The sequence below is a fragment of the Globicephala melas genome, chromosome 12 (assembly GCF_963455315.2).
Source record: "Globicephala melas chromosome 12, mGloMel1.2, whole genome shotgun sequence".
NCBI lineage: Eukaryota > Metazoa > Chordata > Mammalia > Artiodactyla > Delphinidae > Globicephala > Globicephala melas.
In genome coordinates, this window is record NC_083325.1 from 21,286,900 (window position 1) to 21,308,945 (window position 22,046).

General features: G+C 40.4%; 1 protein-coding gene across 1 annotated transcript; it reads right to left on the reverse strand.

Annotated features, from left to right (window-relative positions):
* Window positions 1-923: 923 nt before the first annotated feature.
* Window positions 924-21,708, reverse strand: LOC132598237 (lithostathine-like). The gene is made up of 6 exons (XM_060309548.1): window positions 21,572-21,708; window positions 3,076-3,156; window positions 2,382-2,500; window positions 2,033-2,170; window positions 1,266-1,392; window positions 924-998 (listed from the first exon to the last, which is right to left on the reverse strand). The coding sequence occupies exons 2-6, from the start codon at window positions 3,149-3,151 to the stop codon at window positions 931-933; spliced, it is 528 nt and encodes a 175-aa protein (XP_060165531.1). The 5' UTR covers window positions 3,152-3,156; window positions 21,572-21,708; the 3' UTR covers window positions 924-930.
* Window positions 21,709-22,046: the final 338 nt, after the last annotated feature.

Consider the following 22,046-nt stretch of genomic DNA (forward strand, 5'->3'; position numbering starts at 1 on the left):
TCCCTAGACAGGGGCCTCCAGGAGTCTCTCACTCATAAAGCCAATCCACACTCAGCATCCAACAAGTTGTCCAAATTGCAATTTCATGTTTCTAAAAGTTTATAGATCTAGCAGTTCTGATCCAAGTAAGCAGAAATGAGAAGGTATCTATGTAATGGGGTGCCTCGGCAGATTGCCCAAGAAAAGGAGATTACCCCAGGAAAAGTTGTTGGTGCTAAAATTATTCAGATTTTTTCCTGTTTTAATAAAGAGAGTGACAACTGCCAATGATCTGCATGTCAGTCCAAGTAATTTATTCTTGACTATATTTTATAGAAGTCATGATCCAAGGTGGATCTCACATTAAAGAAAAGGAATAGATCCTTCATGATCCTTCACAGCAAATGATTTCAGAAGTGCATTCTATAATAAATAGCATGGGACCACACGAAGGCTGCTTGTGTCATACCATCAGGAGGAATGGGCAGTATAGTGTGTGGGGAAGCAATGCCTTTGTATAACACAACCCAATTCCTAAGGGAACAGGACCTACATACTCATCACAAATACACTGGTGGGAATGTACATTCAGTCATTTTCCAAGGAAATTGGATGAAACTTGACAGAGGCCACCCCTAGATTCTTCCCATACAAACTTCTTCCTCAGAGCCTTGTTATAAGACAAGAGCACAGAAGCAGGTAAGTTTGGAATAAGATATTTATTACTGTTCTACAAGACCTCAGGCCATGCTATGCATACACACACACACACACACACACACACACACACACACATGCCTGAAATGAGGCTGAGAGACAGGGAAGGCCAGAATGAGGGGGTCAGGTTGGGGGTGTGGGGAGGATTCCCCTTTCCGGGATAGGTCTTCACTCTTGGTTCCAAGTCCATGATGAGCTGCACACCAGACTCAGGCTAGTGACTTCCCATCTGACTTAGCCCTTGAACTTGCAGACATAGGGTAAGTTCACAGAACAGTTATAATCTCTCCACTTCAGAAAGTCTGAAGAGACAGAAGAGCTCAAGTGAATGAGGCTGGTGAGAAACCAATGGGGACACATCCCAGCTTCTGGCCTAGGACTCAAACGCTCTCCCTCAAATTCACCAGGGTCCCACTCCAGGGGAAAGAGAGAGAAAGAAAGGAGAGGTGAGAGGGGATGGGAACAGATGAGCAGTTCCATCCCAGGGGGATTCTCTGAAGACCAGACCCAGAAATAGGGGATGAGGGGATGGAAAAGGCTGGAAAGAAGTGACCTCCTCTGTTTCCTACCTGAGCTTCTGGACAGGCTCCCACAATAGCCAGGGGATGAGCTGGTGGAGGGATCTGTCTCCCAGGCAACGTAATTGAGCACATCAGTGCTACTCCACTCCCATCCACTGCCATTGGGCTCAGAGCCCTATAGAGCAGAGGATGGAGTCAGGTGAAGTGGAAAGGCCTTTAGAGGTCTCCTGGCACGATTCCCTCAGCTGGAACACCTGCTACCCTCCCCAGCATCATGGAATTAGTTCTGCTCTACCAGGTGAGGCCCAACAGCTCTCCTCTGGGAAACAATCCCTAACTCTTTGCTTCTATTGGCAAATTCAAAAGTCAATAATCACAAAGACGAATAGAAGCCCTCAGAGTAACTTGACACTGTGTGAACTACATTTGGTGGTGCATTTGTGATTACCCTCTGAACCTCCAAGACAACATATGTTTTATAAGGGAAAAATGCATCAATCCTAAATACTCATTTAGCACTTGCTAAGGGCAGCATGTACAGACTCAGGGATGCACAGCAAACTGAATCAAGACGTGGTGTGTGAACTGTGTAAAAGCTTGACAAGAGGCAGATTAACCTTAGCTGGAGACTGGAGACCTGCACAGAACTCAGCTCTGCAGCTGGTCTCAAGGCCCTCCATTCTCCAATTACCCCCTTGACCTCCAAGCTCTAGGGATCTCTACGTTATTTCCTAGGCAGGCACAGGGGACAGCGAGCAGGCCTGGGTGGCCATAGCATCCTGGGAGGTAACAGACTAGAGAGGATGTAAGTGTACCTCTGTGGGGTCATGGAGCCCAATCCAGACGTCTGAGACAGTTTTCAAGTTGTTCTTGACCAGGGCGGCCACGAAGGATCCCTCAGCCCCACTGAGCACAGACACAAGTTCTCCTGAGGATCTCTTCTGGCAAGCCATCTGTGTGGAGAAGGGAGAGACTGGGGAGGAGCTTGAGACCCTCACTGAGGGAAGGGCAGGGACAAGGTAGGTGAGAAGGGGTTGTGTTTGCAAAAGATGAGGTGCTCATTCCCACCCTCAAGAAACTCTAGAGAATGGAACTCCCAGCCCCCAAACCCTGTCTCTAATTTGCTTCTCCTTACCAGCCCGAACTGCAAATCCCAGCACTCACGTTTGCATTCATCCAGGTTTTAGGTGTTGTAAACAAGGCATAGCAGTAGGACGCATAGGCCATGGAGCCTCTCGGACAGCTGATCCGTGCAGAGGGCAGTTTCTTCTGGGAATCTTCCCCTGGCGAGGAAGAAATAAAGGAGAGGGATGGGGCAAAATAGAGAGAGGGGATTGGAGTGGGGAGGTGACCTTGAGGAATATCTGTGGTGCCACAGCTTGAGGCAGTGACACCAAACTCCTGACTGCCTGTCACCAGTGTCAATATTTCCAGGAGTTTTTCTTAATCATAAAGTAGACCTAGTAATTGGGAGATGGTCTGTTTTCTTTTTATTCATCTGCCTTATTCAAAAGTCCAAGCCTTCTCCTCGTCTTGGCTGACTGTTTCTACACTGGATCCTCCAGTCATTCTCCTTCTACTCATCTCATTACTGACACTCTATGCTTTCCCTCCTTAATATACCCACATAAATTAGACTCTACTGAAAATTGAGAATCATCTCATCCCACTGTTACTGGACCACTGTGGTACCTCCCACCACTAGTCACCCAGAAGGAAGGGTGATGATGCAGGAATTGCAGGCAGTGTTGTTGTGTGGGGATGTACCATTACCACGGGAGGCACACAGGAGCTTTCCTCCTCTTCTTGGCCCTGAGCAAACACTGGGAACCCAGTGCTAGAGGCAGAAAAGTCTCACCTTGGACTTGAGACAGGAGCATCAGGCAGGAGAGCAGCATCCAGGACAGGCTGGGGGCGCCCATGGAAGACATCATTTTGTCTGTGATGTGCGGAGACAACCAGAGAACTAAAAAAAGGGTGGTCAGAGAGAGACTATGAGAAACCCCCTGTTGTACCTCTTGTCTTTTCCTCTGTCTAGTTCTTTAGGAATAAATCCATCTTGATGGCTTCCATCCCCTTCCATAGTTCTGGAAAGAATCTGAAAATCTATATATCCTACTACACCTGGGGCCTCCCAGGACTGCCTTTGCCTGCTCTCAGAGCTCCTGCATTCTCTGAGGACAGGGATCCTTGTATACCTTCCCTGAAATATGTGAGGTGAAACCCCTGTCAGGGGTGTCATCTTGTCTCAGCACCTACTTACTTCTCTTGCAAGGGATCTGCACTGGTTTGTCGGGGCAGAAAAGACTGGGTTTTTATAAGAGGATTTGAGGGAGGGGCACTGAAATGAATAGCAGGATCGGGGAGCCAGGACAGGGGTCATGGGAAGGGCCTGGCTTTGGTTCAAGGAGATTCCCGCCATGGGGAGGAGTCTCTTCCCAGCAAAGCCTGGGAATTGCCACAGATATTGCCTGTTTCTCATTAACAGGTCAGCCCTTTTTCCAGGAACAGGTGAAGTTTATTCTTTCCCCAACTCTTCCCTGATAGGCAACTGTGGCACAAAATGTGGTATTAACTTTTAAGGGGCACATCTACTGGAGTATTTCTTCTGGTTGATGTCTCAAGTGCTCACTCCTGTAGGCATACACATGTATTTCTTTTAAATTGTTCAGTAGAATTAAATAAATGTTGGATGATAAGTGGAGGTGAGTATGGGGATGACAAGTGTCACAGATAAGTGAGGTCAGAGAAGGAAATGAAAGTAAGAGGAGACGGTGGTTCAGTGTTGCCTCTTCTACATGGTAGCTAGGTTTAAAGCAACTTCATAATCATCTCACAACTCAATAGATGAGCCAAAATCTTAAGGAAAATGAAATGTGGAAACTTGCCTTGCTGATCTTCTGAGAGATGGAACTTCCTTGATGGGTAATAATAATGTGATATAATAAGAGGCAATGGAGGAATTTCAAGCCTAGGAGGACTAGAGTCAAATGATGCAGAATCAAAGGAAGAATGAGAGAGGGTTAAGCAAGGGTAAGAGCAAGAGATGGATGAAATTGTAGACCTGATCCTACATTGCATGTAAGTTAGATCTCTACTTCATCAAGGTGCTCACTCCCCTGGGCTACTGACAACTGCCTCGCAAACTGTCATTTAGCTGTAGAAGAAGGGTCACTTATTTTTGCATTCTACTTGGAAGGGTGATCAGCTTCATGTGGGGATACTGAGAAAAATTCCTTAGTCATGTTTACTTCTGAGTTGGCAATTTTGGCAAGGATGAGGTACATGCTAAGTGGCTCAGGTTTATTTTGGTCAGTCTGGGAATACGTTAAGCTGGAATTCTCTGCAGACCCTGACTCTCAAGTGGTTTTTATAGGCCAGTTTGTGTGAGATGCAGTCAATGCAACTGAGCTTGTAATTGATTCATGTCCTCAGAATCCAAAAGTCAGTAGAACACACAAATAATCTAACAGGCAGGATAGGACAACCAACAGATTCTTTTGTTACAAAGGAAAAAGAACTTACTTCACGAAAAATATTTAAATGCAAAGCCATAACTATATTTAGAGCTCAGTGGAAATTCAAGTGTGAAAAACCAATATTTCATGGAAATATAGATAGCATGAGTTGAGAAGTAATCTTGCTACAGTAAAACAATTATTTGAGAAAAAGTAAATAATAGCAATCAGAAACACAGAATGGCCCATGCTTCTTGAATTCCTGAGAAACACAGTGTTGTGGGAAAAGATACCATTTAGATTAAAAGACTCTGAAAAGATATAACAATCTATCCTAGTGAGTCAATTGTAATAAGGTCTTGATTAATAAAGTATGCCTTTGGAGGACAATTGTGAAATATGAACTCATTTTTGATAATGACAGAATTTTCACATTTCTTTCTTGTGGTAAAACTGTCATAGTTAAATTGACAAGCATCCTGCCCTCCAACACCTTAAGGTGGGTAACTGAAACTTCCATCTGTCTCTTCGCTCTAAATATGGGTGTGTCTTGCAAAGGAATATAAGAGCTCACCCAAGGCTCTGGGCTGTGTCAGTGACCATGTTCCCCAATCCTGGGAAAACTAAATGAGTGAAGGCAGTTCTGTAGCATTTCATCCCAATTTGATGAATGAAGGCAATGGCAGCAGCCCCAGCCTGATCCATAGTCAATAAGTGCACTGCTCCTTTCTTCTTCCTCTCTCAGAGCAAAACCACGTATTCATTAGCCATTGTCTTTAAAGTCACTCACATTGGTGGAGAGGGCTGGATTCATGGGGTAGAAGGAATGAGAAGAGGGCATTGCTGAATTTTTGACCTATTTTTCAAAAATTGACTTTTTTTGTGTGTGTGTGGTACGTGGCCTCTCACTGTTGTGGTCTCTCCCATTGCGGAGCACAGGCTCCGGATGTGCAGGTTCAGTGGCCATGTCTCATGGGCCCAGCCGCTCTGCGACATGTGGGATCTTCCCAGACCGGGGCACGAACCCACGTCTCCTGCATCAGCAGGCGGACTCTCCACCACTGCGTCACCAAGGAAGCGCACATATTTTTCCTAAGCTAAGAAAAGAGGAAAAAATACCAAACTACTATCAATTCGTCTACTTGTAACTAAATTAAAAGTGATAACATTCCCTAGGGGAGGGTCACTCTCATGGGAGAGCCGGAAGACAGAAAGGGAGACACGTAAACATTGTCCCCTCTAGGGAAGTGTCCTTTGTGCCATTTTTCTATCAAAAGTTCCGAAAAGACAGAAACGAAAAATCAAACACAAAATGTAAACAATCTTTCCCCCTAAGAACCACAAGATGGACTCAATGGTTTAATAAGAAAAAATAACATTCCCTTAAGGAAATAAGGTCCTTTTCCGTATCTCTCAGCACTGTGTTGCCAGGAGGGCTGAATGACTTGAGCATGAGGGAAAACTCTTGGCTTTCAGCTTCAAGAGGATTTAAGTTCTCAAGCAGATGGGATTTTGATCACATCAACAGGTTGATGTGGGAAGCCTTGGGGTCTTTCCAGGGTTGGTCTGATTTTGTAACTCACCGATTTATGACCTTTACCATCCTTTGTACAGCTTTAGCTCAACAATGGGTATAAAGTGGAAAAGGAAATGGACTGGAAGTTGGTAAACTGGATTTTAATTTCTGCTATACCTCTTCTTAGCTATGTGTCTATGCTGCCCCTCGTTTTTTAAGAGAGACAGCCTATTAATGCCCTTTCCAGCCCAGGAAGGTGATTTGCAAATACTGGCAGTTATTGAAAACACTTCCCCCTATCTATGTTTTTCTACCTTTAGCTTTATTAATACTTATTCCTATTTTCCACTAGCCCCCAAATCTTTGCTGTGAGCTAAACCCTTGAACTCTCTTCCTGGTATCTGTTTTACGTGATTTCCCATTGGGATTAAATGATCTATAATGACACTTAGCTCTAACACTCTATAATACATGACATAAAGCAAAAAGTGTTTGGCAAAGCATTTATCATTAACATTCTGAGTTACAGATCCAGGAAGTATTTAACTGGGTAATTATTCGTCTAGTACCATCAGACTATACCACAAATGACCCTACACTTATTTGCTCAGTTAAGCAGAATTAGTAGTCCACCAGAAGTCTTTAAGCAGTATTTGGAGAACCATGCCTTTTGGTTTCAGATGTGACTCCTGCGGTCCCAGAGCCAGATTTCAGTGGATGTGCGCCTGTGGATCTGCGCTGGTAGCTTTGTGAGCACAAGCCCTGAGGCACACCCAGGATGATTGCCTGCATTCCCGTGGTTGAGGCTGGGCCAAGGGCAATGCCATCAACAGTCTTTTGTGAGGCCACACCAAGGGTGACAGGTGACACCACAGACCACACTTCCTGGTGGACAGCTCCTGCAGAGGAATACTAAGTGACTCCTCTCCCAGCAGGAGTGCTCCAGTCCTGCCTACCTCACACTAAAGCTTGGAAATGGATATGGGGGTTTCTATCCAACAACTGGGGAGCAGACCATGTCCCAACAGGGCTGTGACAACCACAGAGCAAAGAGGAGACCTGCTCAATGTCAAGTGCAGGCTCTGGTCACCACAACCACAATCACACCCCTTATCTAGGCAATCTGCCCAGCACACACTGAGGAAAGGTATGGAGGCATCCATCTAAAACAAACAACCCTTGCACCAAAAATATGAGACTCATGCAGACTACACAGGGATGCTCCCACTTAACATTAGCCCTTCAAGACCACAGAGAGTCAGAGAAATATAAGTAAATATAAGTAAAATGAAGAAGGAGACGAACCACTCTCAATTAGAAGAACAAGAGAAGTCCTGAAAGAACAAACAGTGAACGGGACCTTTCCATTCTACTAGATCTTGAGTTCACGAAGGAGGTAATAAAAACACTAAAGGAATTAAGAAAAGCAATCAGTATAAAGGGAGACCACTGTAAAAAGGAACTAGAAACTTAAAGATGAACCACTTAAAATTAGGAAACTCACTTGCCAAGACCAAGCTGAGCTAAAGGCATAATTAGAAAAATAAATAATGCGAGAATGAATGAGTGACCTGGAAAATAGAATAACGGAAATCACCGAATCACAACAGCAGACAAATAGACAAATGAAAGAAAAAAAAAAAAAAAAAGAATGAAAGCCGTATATGAGACCTATGATATAATGTAAAGCACGCCAATCTATGCATAATAGGGATCCCAAAAGGAGAAGAATGAGAAAAGGGGATTGATAATATATTTGAAGAAAGTATGGATGAAAAATTCCCAAAGCTAGAAAAGCAAACAGATATCCAGGTACAGGATGCACAGAGGGTCCTAAACAATATGAACATAATAGATCTACATCAAAACATATTCTACTTAAAATGACAAAATTTAAAGATAAAGAGAGGATTCTAAAGGCAGCAGAGAAAAATAAATAATTAATTATAAGGGAACCCACATAAGGCTATCAATTCATTTCTCTACAAAAACATTGTAGGCAAGAAGAAAGTGGCAAGATGTACTTGAAATCCAGAAAGGGAAAACCTGAAACCTAGGATACTCTACCCATAAAGAAAATTTTTCAGTATAGGAGAGATAAACGATTTCTCAGAAAAGCAAAAACTAAAATAATACAGCAATACTAAACTAAATATTCCTAAAAGAAATATTGAGAGGTCTTTCTTTATAAAAAAGAAGTAGGAATCTAGGGGAAAGAGAATATCAAAATTGTAAAGTAAATCACTTAATTAAGCCAGTACACAGATTTAAAAAAAATAAGAAAAAATTTGTGAAAACAATGATAAAAACAATGAACCACAAAAGGATAAACATGAAGATGTGAAAGAGGACATCCAAATCATAAAATGGTGGGGGGGGGGGAAGAAAATGTAGATTATTTTTAAAGAATATTTTTGAGTCTATATGACTACTAGTCTAAAGCAAGTAGACATACTAATGGGTTAATACACTTGAAAAACAGGGTAACCACAAATCAAAAACATACAATAGGTTTACAAAAACAAAAAAGAAGAGAACATACATATAATACAAAATAAAAGCATCAATTCACAAAATGAGAAACAAAAAGAAAAGGAAAGGACCAAAGAAGAAATACAAAATCAACTGGAAAACAAGGTTTAAAATGGCAATAAAATCATACTTAACAATAATTAACTTAAATGTCAATGGACTAAATGCTCCAATCAAAAGACATAGAGTGGCAGGTTGGCTAATAAAACAAGAACCTACAGTTTGCTGTCTACAAGACAACCACTTTAGGGCAAATGATACATATAGATTGAAACTGAAGTGGTGGGAAAAAATTCATGCAAATGGAAATGACAAGAAAGCAGGGGTAGCAATACTCCTAACAGACAAAATAGACTTTAAAAAAAACCATAAAGAAAGACAAAGAAAGACACTATATAATGATAGAAGGATCAATACAAGAAGAGGATATTACATTTGTTAACATATGTGCACCCAATATAGGAGCACCTAAGTACATAAAATAACTACTAACAGATGTAAAGGGAGAAATTGATGGGAATACCATAATAGTCAAAGAATTTAACACCCCACTCACATTGATGGACAGACCTTCCAGATGGAAAATCAATAAGGAAACAGAGATCCTAAATGACAAAAACAGAACAGTTAGACTTATCTTTTCAGGATATTAAATCCAAACCCACACAGTATACACATTCTTTTCAGGTGCACATGGAACATTCTCTAGGATAGACCACACACTAGGAAACAAAACAATCATCAGCAAATTTAAGAAGTTAGAAATTATTTCAAGCCTCTTTTTTGATCACAACAGCATGAAAATAGAAATCAAGCACATAAAGAGAAATGAGGAAAAAAATGATTACATGGAGACTAAACAACATGCTACTAGGATACAAATGGCTCAACTATGATGTCAAAGAGGAAATTAAAAAATAGCTTGAGACAAATGACAATGAAAACACAGTCATACCAAATCTATGGGATGCAGATGAAGCAGTTGTTAGAGGGAGGTTCCTAGCACTACAGGCTTTCCTCAAAAAACAAGAAAAATCTCAAATAAACAACCTACCCTACCCTAATTCTAAAAGAATTAGAAAAAGAAGAACAAAAAAAGCCTAAATTCAGCAGAAGGAAGAAAATAATAAGATTACAGACGAAATAAATATAATAGAGACAAAAAAAAGGAAAAAATCAATAAAACCAAGAGTAGCTTCTTTGAAAGGGTAAACAAAATTAACAAATCTTGGCCCAGTCTCAACATGAAGAAAAGAGAGAGGATCTAAATTAACAAAATAAGAGACAAAAGAGGAGAAGTAACAGCCTACACCTTATAAATTAAAAAAAAGAGAGAATCGCCCACCCTGATACCAAAACCAGACAAAGACACTACCAAGAAAGGAAACTACAAGCCAATATCTTTCATGAATATACATGCAAAACTTCTCAACAAAATATTAGCAAACCAAATCCAAGAACACATAAAAAAGATCATATACCATGATCAAGTTGAATTCATCCCAGGATCACAAGGAGGTTTCAATATAGGCAAGTCAATCAATGTGATACACAATATCAAGCAGAGAGGGGTCAAGTAACACATGATTGCTTCAATAGATGCAGAAAAAGCATGTGACAAAATTCAGCATCCCTATGGAATCTAAAAAAAAGAAAAAGCCCCATGTTTCTGAAGAATCTAGGGGCAGGACAGGAATAAAGACACAGACATAGAGAATGGACTTGAGGATATGGGGAGGGGGAAGGGTAAGCTGGGACGAAGTGAGAGAGTGGCATTGACATATATGCACTACCAAATGTAAAATAGATAGCTACTGGGAAGCAGCCATATAGCACAGGGAGATCAGCTCCATGCTTTGTGACCACCTAGAGGGGTGGGATAGGGAAGGTGGAAGGGAGATGCAAGAGGGAGGAGATATGGGGATATATGTATACGTATAGCTGATTCACTTTGTTATACAGCAGAAACTAACACAACATTGTAAGCCAGTTATACTCCAATAAAATCGTTAAAAAAACTTATTCAGCATTCACTTATGATAAAAAACTCTAAACAAAGTGTGTATAGAGGGAGCACATCTCAACATAATAAAAGCTATTTATGATAAACCCACAGCCAACATAATACTCAATGATGAGATGTGGAAAGCTTTCCTTCTAAAATCTGGAAGAAGACAAGGATGACCACTCTTACCAATTCTATCCAGTATAGTATTGGAAGTACTAGCAACAGCAATTAGACAAGAAGAAATAAATAAAAGGTATCCAAATCGGAAGGGTAAATGTAAAATTGTCTTTAAATGCAGATGACATGATACTCTATATAGAAAACACAAAAGACTCCAGCCAAAAACTATTAGAACTGATAAATGAATTTGGCAAGGTAGCAGCATACATGATTAGCATACAGGACTGTGTTTCATTTCCTTACAATAACAATGAAATATCAGAAAGAATAAGAAAAGAAACAATTCCTTTTAATACTCATCAAAAAAATACTTAGGAATAAATGTGACCAAGGAGGTGAAAGACTTGTACGCTGAGAACTATAAAACATTGATAAAGGAAACTGAAGATGACTCAGAGTGGAAAGATATTCCATGCTCTTGGATTGGAAGAATTAATATTGTTACAATGACCATACTATCCAAAGCAATCTACAGATTTAATGGAATACCTATAAAATTACCCATGACATTTTCCACAGAACTAGAACACATAACCTTAAAATTTGTATGGAACCACAAAATAACCAGAATTGTCAAAGCAATCCTGAGGAAAGAGAACAAAGCTGGAGGCATAACCCTCCACACTTCAGACAATACTACAAAGCTATAGCAATCAAAACAGTGTAGTACTGGCACAAAAATAGGCATATAGATCAAAGGATCAAAATAGAGAGCCCAGAAATATACCCACACACCTACGGTCAATTAATCTTCAACACAGGAAGCAAGAATGTACAATGGAGAAAAGACAGTCTCTTCAGCAAGTGGTGCTGGGAAAGCTGGACAGCCTCATGTAAATCAATGAAGTTAGAACACTCCCTCAAACCATACACAAAAGTAAACTCAAAATGGCTTAAAGCCTTAAATATAAGTTATGACACCAGAAAACTGCTAGAAGAGTACTTAGGTAAAACATTCTCTGACATGAATCTTAGCAATGTTTTCTTAGGTCGGTCTCACAAGGCAAAATAAATAAATAAATAAAAGCAAAAATAAACAAATTGGACCTAATCAAACTTATAATCTTTTGCACAACAAAGGATACCATCAACAAAATGAAAAAGCAACCTATGGACTAGGAAGACACATTTGCAAATGATGTGACCCACAAGGGCTTAATTTCCAAAATATATGAACAACACAGTCAACTGAATAACAAAAACCAAACAAACCAATAAAAAATGGGCAGAAGATCTACATAGACATTTCTCCAAAGAAGACATTCAGATGGCCAATAGGCACGTGAAAAGAGGATCACCATCGCTAATTATTAGAGAAAAGCAAATCAATACTACAATGAAGTAGTGCTTCACACAGGTCAGAATGGCTGTCATTAAAGAGTTTATAAATAATAAATGCTGGAGAAGGTGTGGAGAAAAGGGAACCCTCCTACACTGTTGATAGGAATGTAAATTGGTGCAGCCACTATGTAGAACAATATAGAGGTCTTTAGAAAACTAAAAATAGAGTTACCATATGATCTAGCAATCCTACTCTTGGGCATCTGTCTGGAAAAGACAAAAACTCTAATATGAAAAGACACATGCACACCAATGTTCATAGCAGCACTATTTACAATAGCTAACATGTAGAAGCAACCTAAGCGTCCAAAAAGAGATGAATGAATAAGGAAGATGTCATATATATATATATATACACACACACACATATTTATACATACACACACACACACACACACACATGCACAGCGGAATATTAATCATCCATAAAAAAGAATGAAATATTGCCATTTGTAACAACATGGATAGATCAAGAGATTATCATACCAAGTGAAGTAGGCAGAGAAAGACATATAATATATCATTTATATGTGGAATCTAACAAAAAATACAAATCAATTTATTTACAAAACAGAAACAGATTCACAGAAAACAGACTTTTGGTTACTAAAGGGGGTGGAGGGATAAATTAGGCATATGGGCTTAATAGATATACACCACTATATGTAAGAATAGCTGTTGTCAAGTCAATCAATATTGTCTACTGTACCTACGGTCATACTTAAGTTCCCGAGATACTGATCACAGGGGATCATTTGTTAAATTCATAATCTTTATGGCTGACCAGTTTGTGTCCTGAACCACGTCATAAATTTTCTTCCCCTGGTAAACTCTCATGAAGCTTTCCATCTAGAAGAATAGAACAGAACTACAAAAGCTGTTTCTATCTTTCCTACCCCTGCTTCCATTCTACTCCACTGAACCCTCCATAATTTAGTGCCTTTCAGGCTGTCCAGAGCTCTTCTTCTCCTGAAACACTTGATAAAAAAGTCGCTCCCTGCTAGTAATTGTTAGCTCTTATTTTCTCTCTCTAGAAACTAGTCCACCTCAGTTTGGGTATAATAAAGTGGGGGTTCTCCAATTTGTGTATGATCCCCCAATGCATGAAACTTGTATGAGAAACTTTGTGTCATATCCAATACCTGATTTCTCTGCAATTTCCTCTTCCACAGTTCATACTCTATTGGGTCACTAATAGCTCAAAGGGGCCTTGACTGAGATAGGGCACAGGCTTCTTTTAGGTTGGCTTCTTTGCATATAAGTTTAGGCTAGTCACATATAAGATGCTGCCATACATTATTACTCACTCAAACAAAAGGGGATGTTTTTAGAAGGATATGGCCTTATCTCAATGCACCCAACTTTAGGGCACAACCAAGTCTCACGAAGGCCTAGAAAAAGGAAGAAAAATGTCAGAAAGTGAAGATATGCTCTCCTTCATTTTCTTTCTTTAATTCACTGGGTTTGGGTCATTCTCTTTGATCCAGTTTCCTTGCCTTTTGGGTACATGCAGCATGATCAAACATGGTTAACTCATTAGAGTTCTTCCAAACCTTCACTGCAGAGACTCAAAAGATTAACTATATTCATAGTGAACAAATCCATTTTCAGGAGAATATCTGTTTCATCTAGCTGGCCTGGTTCTTCACACCAGGCCAATCAACTGGGGCAAGGAATTTGAGTCACTTGGTGTTATTATGGGAACTTCACTCGCTGCTTAAGTAGGACCTGTGGATGAGACCTAGTTCTTAGAGGAGGGAGCCAGAAAGGCACCCCAACAGAAGTTTACTGCAGCAAACAAGACTTCATTGTCTCAGCCTCTTGTTTTGACCTTGGCTTGTTTTCAGACCTAGATTCCTTCCTTGGATGTTGCCCCACACACCACATCTGCTTCTGACCTTGGACTGCCTCCAGACTTGCAGGAGTTGTCCAGCTGGCTGTTGTATTCACTACTCTTATGGTATGTATTCAGCCCTCCTCTGCGTCAAGAATGATGTATTTAACTTGTCCTGATCAGGATTTAACCTGTCCTGATAGATGCCAGTCACTGGGAGCCAAAGAAGAGAACAAAACCTTTTCTCCAGTTGGATCAGTACACCCCCACAGGTTCCTGTGTCTCTGGTGGTGCCTCTGTCATTGATTTTACCTTCCATCTAGTGTTCAGGAGACAAAAGAATTTGATAGCAATCGCAGACGCAGAGAACATCTGGATAAGAGACCTGTAAACCAAGTGACTCTAGTATCCTAATATCCCTGAATGTACCTTAGTGATTCACCCCTTTTACTTTTAACAGGGTTCTTCTCTCTCCACCTCCAAACCTCTTACCAATGTTAGGTAGTCAGTCAGTCATTAGCAGCAAGGAGGTAGCAGTGGTAAGAAAGACAAGAAGTCATCGAGTCGCACCCAACCATCCGGTGGCTCTCCCCTGACCCTGCCCAGAACAGACAAAACTAGGGTCGTGTGGTGGTCAGCTTATCCTCATTTAGAGGGGCACTGTAACAGAAGGGAACTTCTCTGGGCTGCGCATGCCCAGACCAGACAGGTGTATGACCTATAGTAAACCCAAACTCATTATACCATCATTATAATAAAATCTCCATGTGGTTTTGCCCCACCCCACACCCCGTGGGCATTTCTTAGCAATTTAAGGCTGAGAGCATGCACAGCGGTAAACCTGTTACATGGATCAGGACCTTCAATCAAATAATGATCCCCTGTCACTCACCCCCGCCTCCCTGCAGAATGCTCCTTAAAAGCACCCTTAAACATGTACAAGAATGCTGCTTTCAATTCGCAGAAACAGCCCGCGCTCTCTCTCTCTCTCTCTCTCTCTCTCTCTTTCTCTCACTCCCTCTTTTACAGTGTACCTATGCTTAAATAAACTTTGCTATGTGCTTAAGCTTAAAGTGGTAGTTGGCGATTCTTTGCTTACTAAGGTGGGACTGAGATTGCTGGTCCGGGTCTTCCTTTGACCTCCTCCGTTGAAGCTATTTTGTTACAACGCACGTCTACCCGGTGACACCACCAAACCACATTTGTCTACCCTTCCCAAGTAGTTTTTAGCGTGCACCTTGGGGGTACCATTGCACCCCAGCTGCATAGGTCTGTGCTACAATTATGAGCATGCTTGGCACTTGCATTTATTTATGGATTTCTACTTCACGTCTAAGGCAAAATTTCCCCGAATCTCATTCATTCAAACACTCTTTCAAGAGCTAGTCCTAGATTTGTTTCACTTTGCTGTCTGCAAATATTTTGGAAATGCTTGTTCCATGGTTAAGTTCAGGTAACACTGTTATGCAAAGTTAAGCAAGTTTCTTTACTGCAGGGCTGTTCTCTGACTCTGTATGTAAATGCACCAAAATGAAGGAAAGTAAAAGGTTTTGCAGCTCATCAGGCATTTGGTCATAGGTTTTTGTGGGCATGTTTGTGTATTCCTACTTGGGAGAAATACCTGTTAATAGATCACTACGTTAATTCAGTTTTATTAATCGTTGAAAGCACCGCTTTTCAAATCATGGCTTGCAACTTACTGGTGTCTGAAATTATTAAATCAAGTTAGTGGGTAATAACTAACATATTTGAAAAACACAAGGAGAATAGAATAGAAAACTCCACAGTATATTACATAAAGCGGGTAAATAGTGTTTTGTGACATTTTAATTTTGATTTTCAGCATTCATACGAATGAAAAGTGTTGAAATATAACATATATTTCTTATTGTAAATAGCAGCCAAAATTTTGAAGATCGCCAGTCTTCCTCTGGGTGTGCGCTGGTATTTCAGCCAGGCATCTCTCCCATAAGATTTTGCCCCATGGATTTGCTGCCTTCTCTTATTTTATCAATACCTGGCAGACCAGAGCTACTGGTCTCATGGCAAAGGGGGATGCTAGTGACTTATTTTCTCTTATAATCTATCTCCTGAAGCCCAGTGTGGGATTTAATGCAGAGAAAACTAATATCTCGGCTTGCCACCAGCATCCAGTACGAAGTTTTCAAGTGGGAATTAGGCACTTGAAAGTATAGAACCCATTTGATTATAAATAAAAGCGAACTGTGTGTTTTCGTATATATCTGGTTATATACAACTGGGAAAAAAGGAAGACAAGGAATGACCACGACCTCCTGTGTCCCTGCTCTCTGAGCACTCATTCTTCTGCAACTGATCACGGGGCAGAGCCGTCTGACTGCCCGGGTGTCCTCAAACCCTCTGACTCCGAGTGAGGTCCTATAGGTGTAGTGTTGAAAGCCTCCCAGTCCTTCTGATGTGTCCTGCTGGTGCCGTAGAAGAACCAGTGCCCTGGACCCTAGCTCTGGCTTTTGGAGTTTGGGTTTCAGTACCCTCATGTGTAGTGAGATTCTCTCTTAGCCCTGGGAAAATGCATTTGGTTGATGACCTTATCTGGATAGACTGCTGTGTTGAGAACTTTATCACACTGCCCCAGAGTATGTATAAAGTCATAAACACAGGGTGCGTAGATAACGTTTTTACCTCAAAAGTTTTGCGGTTCTTCTAAGCAACATGAAGGAACTCTGTTGTTGCTGGTATGGCTTTGAGAGTCAGAGTGGGAAGGATAAACTGGTAAGTTTGGTTCCTGTGTGCATACTGGAAGAACCCTTTCATAATAAACTAGAGACTCTACAACAACAACATCAAAAACAACAAACAAAAGAAAAGAAAGCAAACAAACAAAAACCCACTGTTCCAAAGAATAGGCTTTTAGGTAACTACGGGAGGATTAAACAAACTACCACTAGGGTGTGAGCTGGCTGAGCACACAGTTTAGTGCTGGGGAAAATTAGAAGCAGGATCAAGCTGCTTCTAAATAGAGAGTGGGTTAGAGAAAGATATCAGGAGAAAAAATAAAGTTTAATCTACTCCTGCATCCTCTAAGATTAAATGTCTGCCACAGTTGCACATCACAGGGGACAGAGGAAACACATCTTGCAAATGAAAATGCAGGGTTGTAATAACACAAGGGTCAGAACTGGGTAGCTGAGCTGTGTCCCTAAGCAAGTAGAGAGGAAGGCTTGCATGATGCAGAATGCTGTATACACAGGAGTGAATCAGAGAGACACCTGGGATTCGAGGGCTCCTAATCCTTCAGAAACGATGACTGATGTGAATGCTCAGGGAGAAATTTGTCTTTTTCCCCTCTTGGCTACTCAGAATGAGAGTGCGTCCTTTGTGTCGAGGGACACCCCTTGGTGTGGGTCATGGCGAGAGGCAGGGTCACAGCTCCCAGTACAGAAGCAAAGGTGACAGATATCCTCCACCTTCCAGTTGTCTGGAGGCTAGGATATCCTCCATTGTGATGGAGGTATGACAATGAGACACCCAGCCAGGTGGTGGCACAAAGAGGAAGAAGCAATTAGAGATCATTCCCAGTGTGTATGGAGCTGGGGTCCCTGTAGTGCTGGCAGAGAGGGTTCAATGGTTGTGGCTCACAGGGAGCTTCACCATCAACTTGCTCTAACTACATGATTTTGCTTTTAGCCGCCAGACTTTCCTGGTTCCTTTCTTGCTGTCCGGACCTGATGCTCCAGCCTCCCAGTGAAACTTTGATCCAATGAATAACTTTTATGTTTTGTTTGTTTTTACTTTTCAGCTATTTCAAGGTATATCTGAAGTGCAGTCAAGGGTACATATTTAAAGTGCATTTAAATATTGATGTCTTGACTTACAGATACACCCAATGACACCATCAAAATAACCCCTATAATAAATACAGCCATCACCATGAAGATTTCCTCTCCCACCCCTACTTCTCACCCTCAACTTCTCCAATCCCCCCAATCCACGGTAACCACTGATCTGTTTTCAGGCACTATAGATAAGTTTAACTTGCATTTTCTTCAATGGTATATAAGTAGAATAATACATGGCATGCTTTCCTCCCTGGTTTCGTATACTAAGCAATTTTATTTCAAGATTCACTCATATTATTGTTTGTTTCAACACTTCATTTATTTTCATTGTTGAGTAAATTCTATTGTGTGGGTATGGCATAATTTAGTCTTCTATTGATAGACAGTTGGGTGATTTTCAGTTTTGTGTATTATAAATAGAGCTGCTGTGAATGTTAGTGTACAAATTTTTGTAGAGACAAATGCTTTCATCCATCCTGGGTAGATAGTTAGGAGTGGAATACCTGTGCTGCACAACAGGCATATCGCTAATGTTTTAAAACCTGCCACACATTTTCTGAAGTCATAATATTATCTACATCACCACCAGCAGTGTTTGAGAGTTCCAGATATTTAGCATTCTCAGTATGGTCAGGCTTTCTAATTTTAGCCATTCTTATAAGCACGTAATTCCTTCTCATTGTGATTTAATCTGCCTATCTTAATAATGAATGATGTTGAGAAATTTTTCATGTGCTAATTTTCCATCTACATATCTTTTCGCGTAAATAATTGTTTAAATCTTTTGCCCATTTTGTACTGGGTTGTTTGTCTTATTATCAAGTCGTAATGGACCTAACTTCCTTTACAATAAACAAAATAACCATAGTAGGAGAGTAGGGAAAATGAGCTGGTTTAAGTGGCTTTGGAAAATAATATTTTGGCCAGATACTTATACACACTAATGACAAAAAAGAACTGCACACACTGTACTCTAGTAGGTAAGTTTGTTTCTCACAAAGATCTAGAATAACAATCTGAAAATATTCTATATTTATATTCTATATAAATACTGGAGTTGGGTAAATACATAAGTAAATATACTGTAGGTAATCAGAGCCAGTTTTCTCTCTTTGGGAGAATGTAATTACAAATAAGATAAGGAGGAATTCTAGAGAAAACCTTGTAATTCTGGATTACAGTTGGAGTATTTGCTCCTTTAAATGATAATATCCAGATGTAATTTTCTTTTATATTCTATTAGTATGGTGAATTATACTGATGCTTTTGAGTGATAAAACAACCCATATTTCTGAGGTAAATAATCCTTGGTCATGGTTTATTCTTTAATATATTTCTTTATTCAATATATTAAAAATTTTGTAGGACATTTTATAGTTCTGTTCATGATGAGTATTTTTGCTTAGTTTTTTCATGTATTTTTTCTGGTTTTCATATCAGGATAATGTTGACTTTATAAAATGTGCTGGAGAATATTCTTTTATCTTCTATTTATTGAAAGAATTTACATAGAATTGGCATTAATTCTTCCTGAAATATCTGGTAGCATTCACTAGTGAAGTAGTTTCTTTGCAAATTTTTCTTTATGGGAAGGCTTGAATGAGCTTTTTGGTTTGTGTCTTTCAAGGAACTTGTCTATTTCATATGAATTGCCATATTTGTTGATGTGAAGTTACCTATAACATTTCCAGTGCCTTTCAAGGTCTCTTGGATTTGTAGTGCTGGCTCTGTTCCCATTATTGGTATTAGCCATTGGGATATCACTCTTTTTCTTCAGTTGGGTCAGAGGTTTCGTCAATCTTATGGACCATCTTAAAGAGTTATCTTTGGTTGGATGGCTTCAATTACTGTTCTGCTTGCAGCTAAGGTGCAAAAACATATTTTGTATGATTTGAATACTTAAATTTATCGAGATTTGTTTTATGGTTCAGAATATGGTTGATATTGGTACATGTGTATGTGCGCTTGAAAAGAATGTGTATTCCTCTCTTGAGAGGTGTAGGAGTTTATAAAATTTTTAAGCTGTGTTTCTATCAGAATGTTAATTACTGATTTTTGCTCTTATCTGGATCATTTCCTTTATTCTCCGGCTATTGTGTTTAGTTTAGATTTTTGGTAACAACCTTGATTGTTGATTTGAGATCTATCTTCTTCTCTAATGTAGCTATTTAATGCTGTAGATTCCGCTCTGAGCACTGCTAAACAAATATCTAAGAGAAATGTTAAAAAATATATTTTCACATAGAAACTTGTAAAGAAAAGTTTATTGCAGGTTTATTTGTAATAGCACAAAACTGGATACCATCCAAATGCCCTTTAGTATGTGAATGGTTTAACAAACTACCTTTTGTCCACACCACAAGCACTATTCAGCAAGAAAAGGGAGCAAACATTGATAAAGACAGGTATTTGGAAAACCTCTAGGAAATAATGCAAGTGAAAAATCCAATATCAAAAGGTACATACTAGTTGATTCTATTTATAAATCATTCATGAAATAACCCAATTATAGTGATAGAGAACAGATTAGTGATAACAAAGGTTTAAGGATGAAGGAGAAGAGAAGGAGAGTTTTTTTAGGGATATCAAGAGAGAGACTTGTGATACAGTTAAGTATCTTGATTGTAGTGAAGGTTAGAAAAAGGACAAGCTTCTGCCTCTTCATTTAGGTTCCTCCCTTTGAGAAAGTCACAGTATCATCTTAGACTAAATTTTTCAGAAGAGAAAAAAGCACGAAACCCTTACTTATAGCTCTGACTTTCATAAAGTTTTACATTGGTTGGAATATTTTTGAAGACCCAGGAGACCCCTCCTGGGGCACATGCAGGCATCCTCTTGGGAATTCCCAGAATAAGCCAAGTAGGGAACTTCATAAAAACTTGGGTTCCAAAGAGTCAAGTGGGATGACAGCTAATTTTGGTGAACTGGGCAGTGTCACCTCATTTGGTGGTCAAATACTTCTGGGGACCCGACAACCTAGGAGCACAGACAAGGACCCCTACTCAGAAACTTTTCAATTCAGCCTCAGATGCTATTCTTGCAGATGGCATCCTTGGTCTCTTCTCTATCTCTGTCTAGATTCTGCCCCCAGATTTTGCTAAGTCTTTGTTACCCACTCCATTGTGAGCCTCTGGCTTCCACTGCCTTTCTTACCAGAATTTAACAGGCTGCATCCCTGATTCTGGACAAATGTTTTTCACTCTTGGTTCCTGAGTTTCTCTGGCCCATTCCCCTACTCCATTCCCATAGGGAAGCTCAAAGAGGAATCTGTATTTGCAGGATCGCAAGAGACAAGGTGCTGGAGCAAGGGGGTGGGAGGCATGTACAGGAAAGTCTGGGCATGACATGTGGTGCTGAGCTGCTGCTGATAAGTAAATCTCACTCAGAGAAGACGTAAGATTTCACTAAAAACATAGTAGCTTACCAATAAAACAACAAGACGTGACAAAGCGTATGCTGTGACTTACAAAACCGCTGATTAAACAAAATATGCACATGCTGGCAGCCTACTAAATGTGGCATGTCACCACTTAGACTCCTGGCACCCGGGACGCTCCTCCACCCCCACCCACCAACATCATCTGAGCTCTGCACATCACATAGACAATCTGTTTTTCCATCCCAGCAGTGCCAGCTGTCCCTTGAGGAAAAACTGAGGAATGCTCACCAAGAAAGGGAAGTGTGAAATCTTTTCAGTAGATCCTAGCCACTCTCCGAATCTTGGTGTGAAGTGAAAACAGCTGGTAGCTAACTCTTGCCAGCTTCAGGCTGACGGCTCCCCACACCATCAGGCTCCAAATAAGCTGTCTTATGACAGGGAAGAAGCAACCATTGGAAGTGTTTCAAATTCAACACAGGCTGACTTTTCTCTCCCAGATCTAAATATATCCACATCCAGCTGCCAAGTTTCTAAGATCTGTGGAAACCTGCAGATTCTCTCAGGTTAGAAAACTGGTTCCTCTGCTGAACAAAAGCCATTGGCTGCTTTGCCCCTTCATGGTTCTATAAAGGTTCCAGAGTTTTCATGACATTGTTCTCGTTCCATCACTTTACTGCCCCCCACTATCACAGGCTTCAGCTTAACCTTCCTGTCTTGGAATAAGAGTAAAAAATCTTATCTCTGGCAAAATGAGTCCTGGCAT

Excerpts from the sequence above, each read along its gene's own strand:
- LOC132598237 (XM_060309548.1), bottom strand. The coding sequence starts at position 3,151 with ATGATGTCTTCCATGGGCGCCCCCAGCCTGTCCTGGATGCTGCTCTCC. Across the intron at positions 1,393-2,032 it reads GGCTCCATGACCCCACAGAG|GGCTCTGAGCCCAATGGCAG; the intron begins GTACACTTACAT and ends TCTGCTCTATAG. Across the intron at positions 999-1,265 it reads GAGCCTGTCCAGAAGCTCAG|ACTTTCTGAAGTGGAGAGAT; the intron begins GTAGGAAACAGA and ends CTGTCTCTTCAG.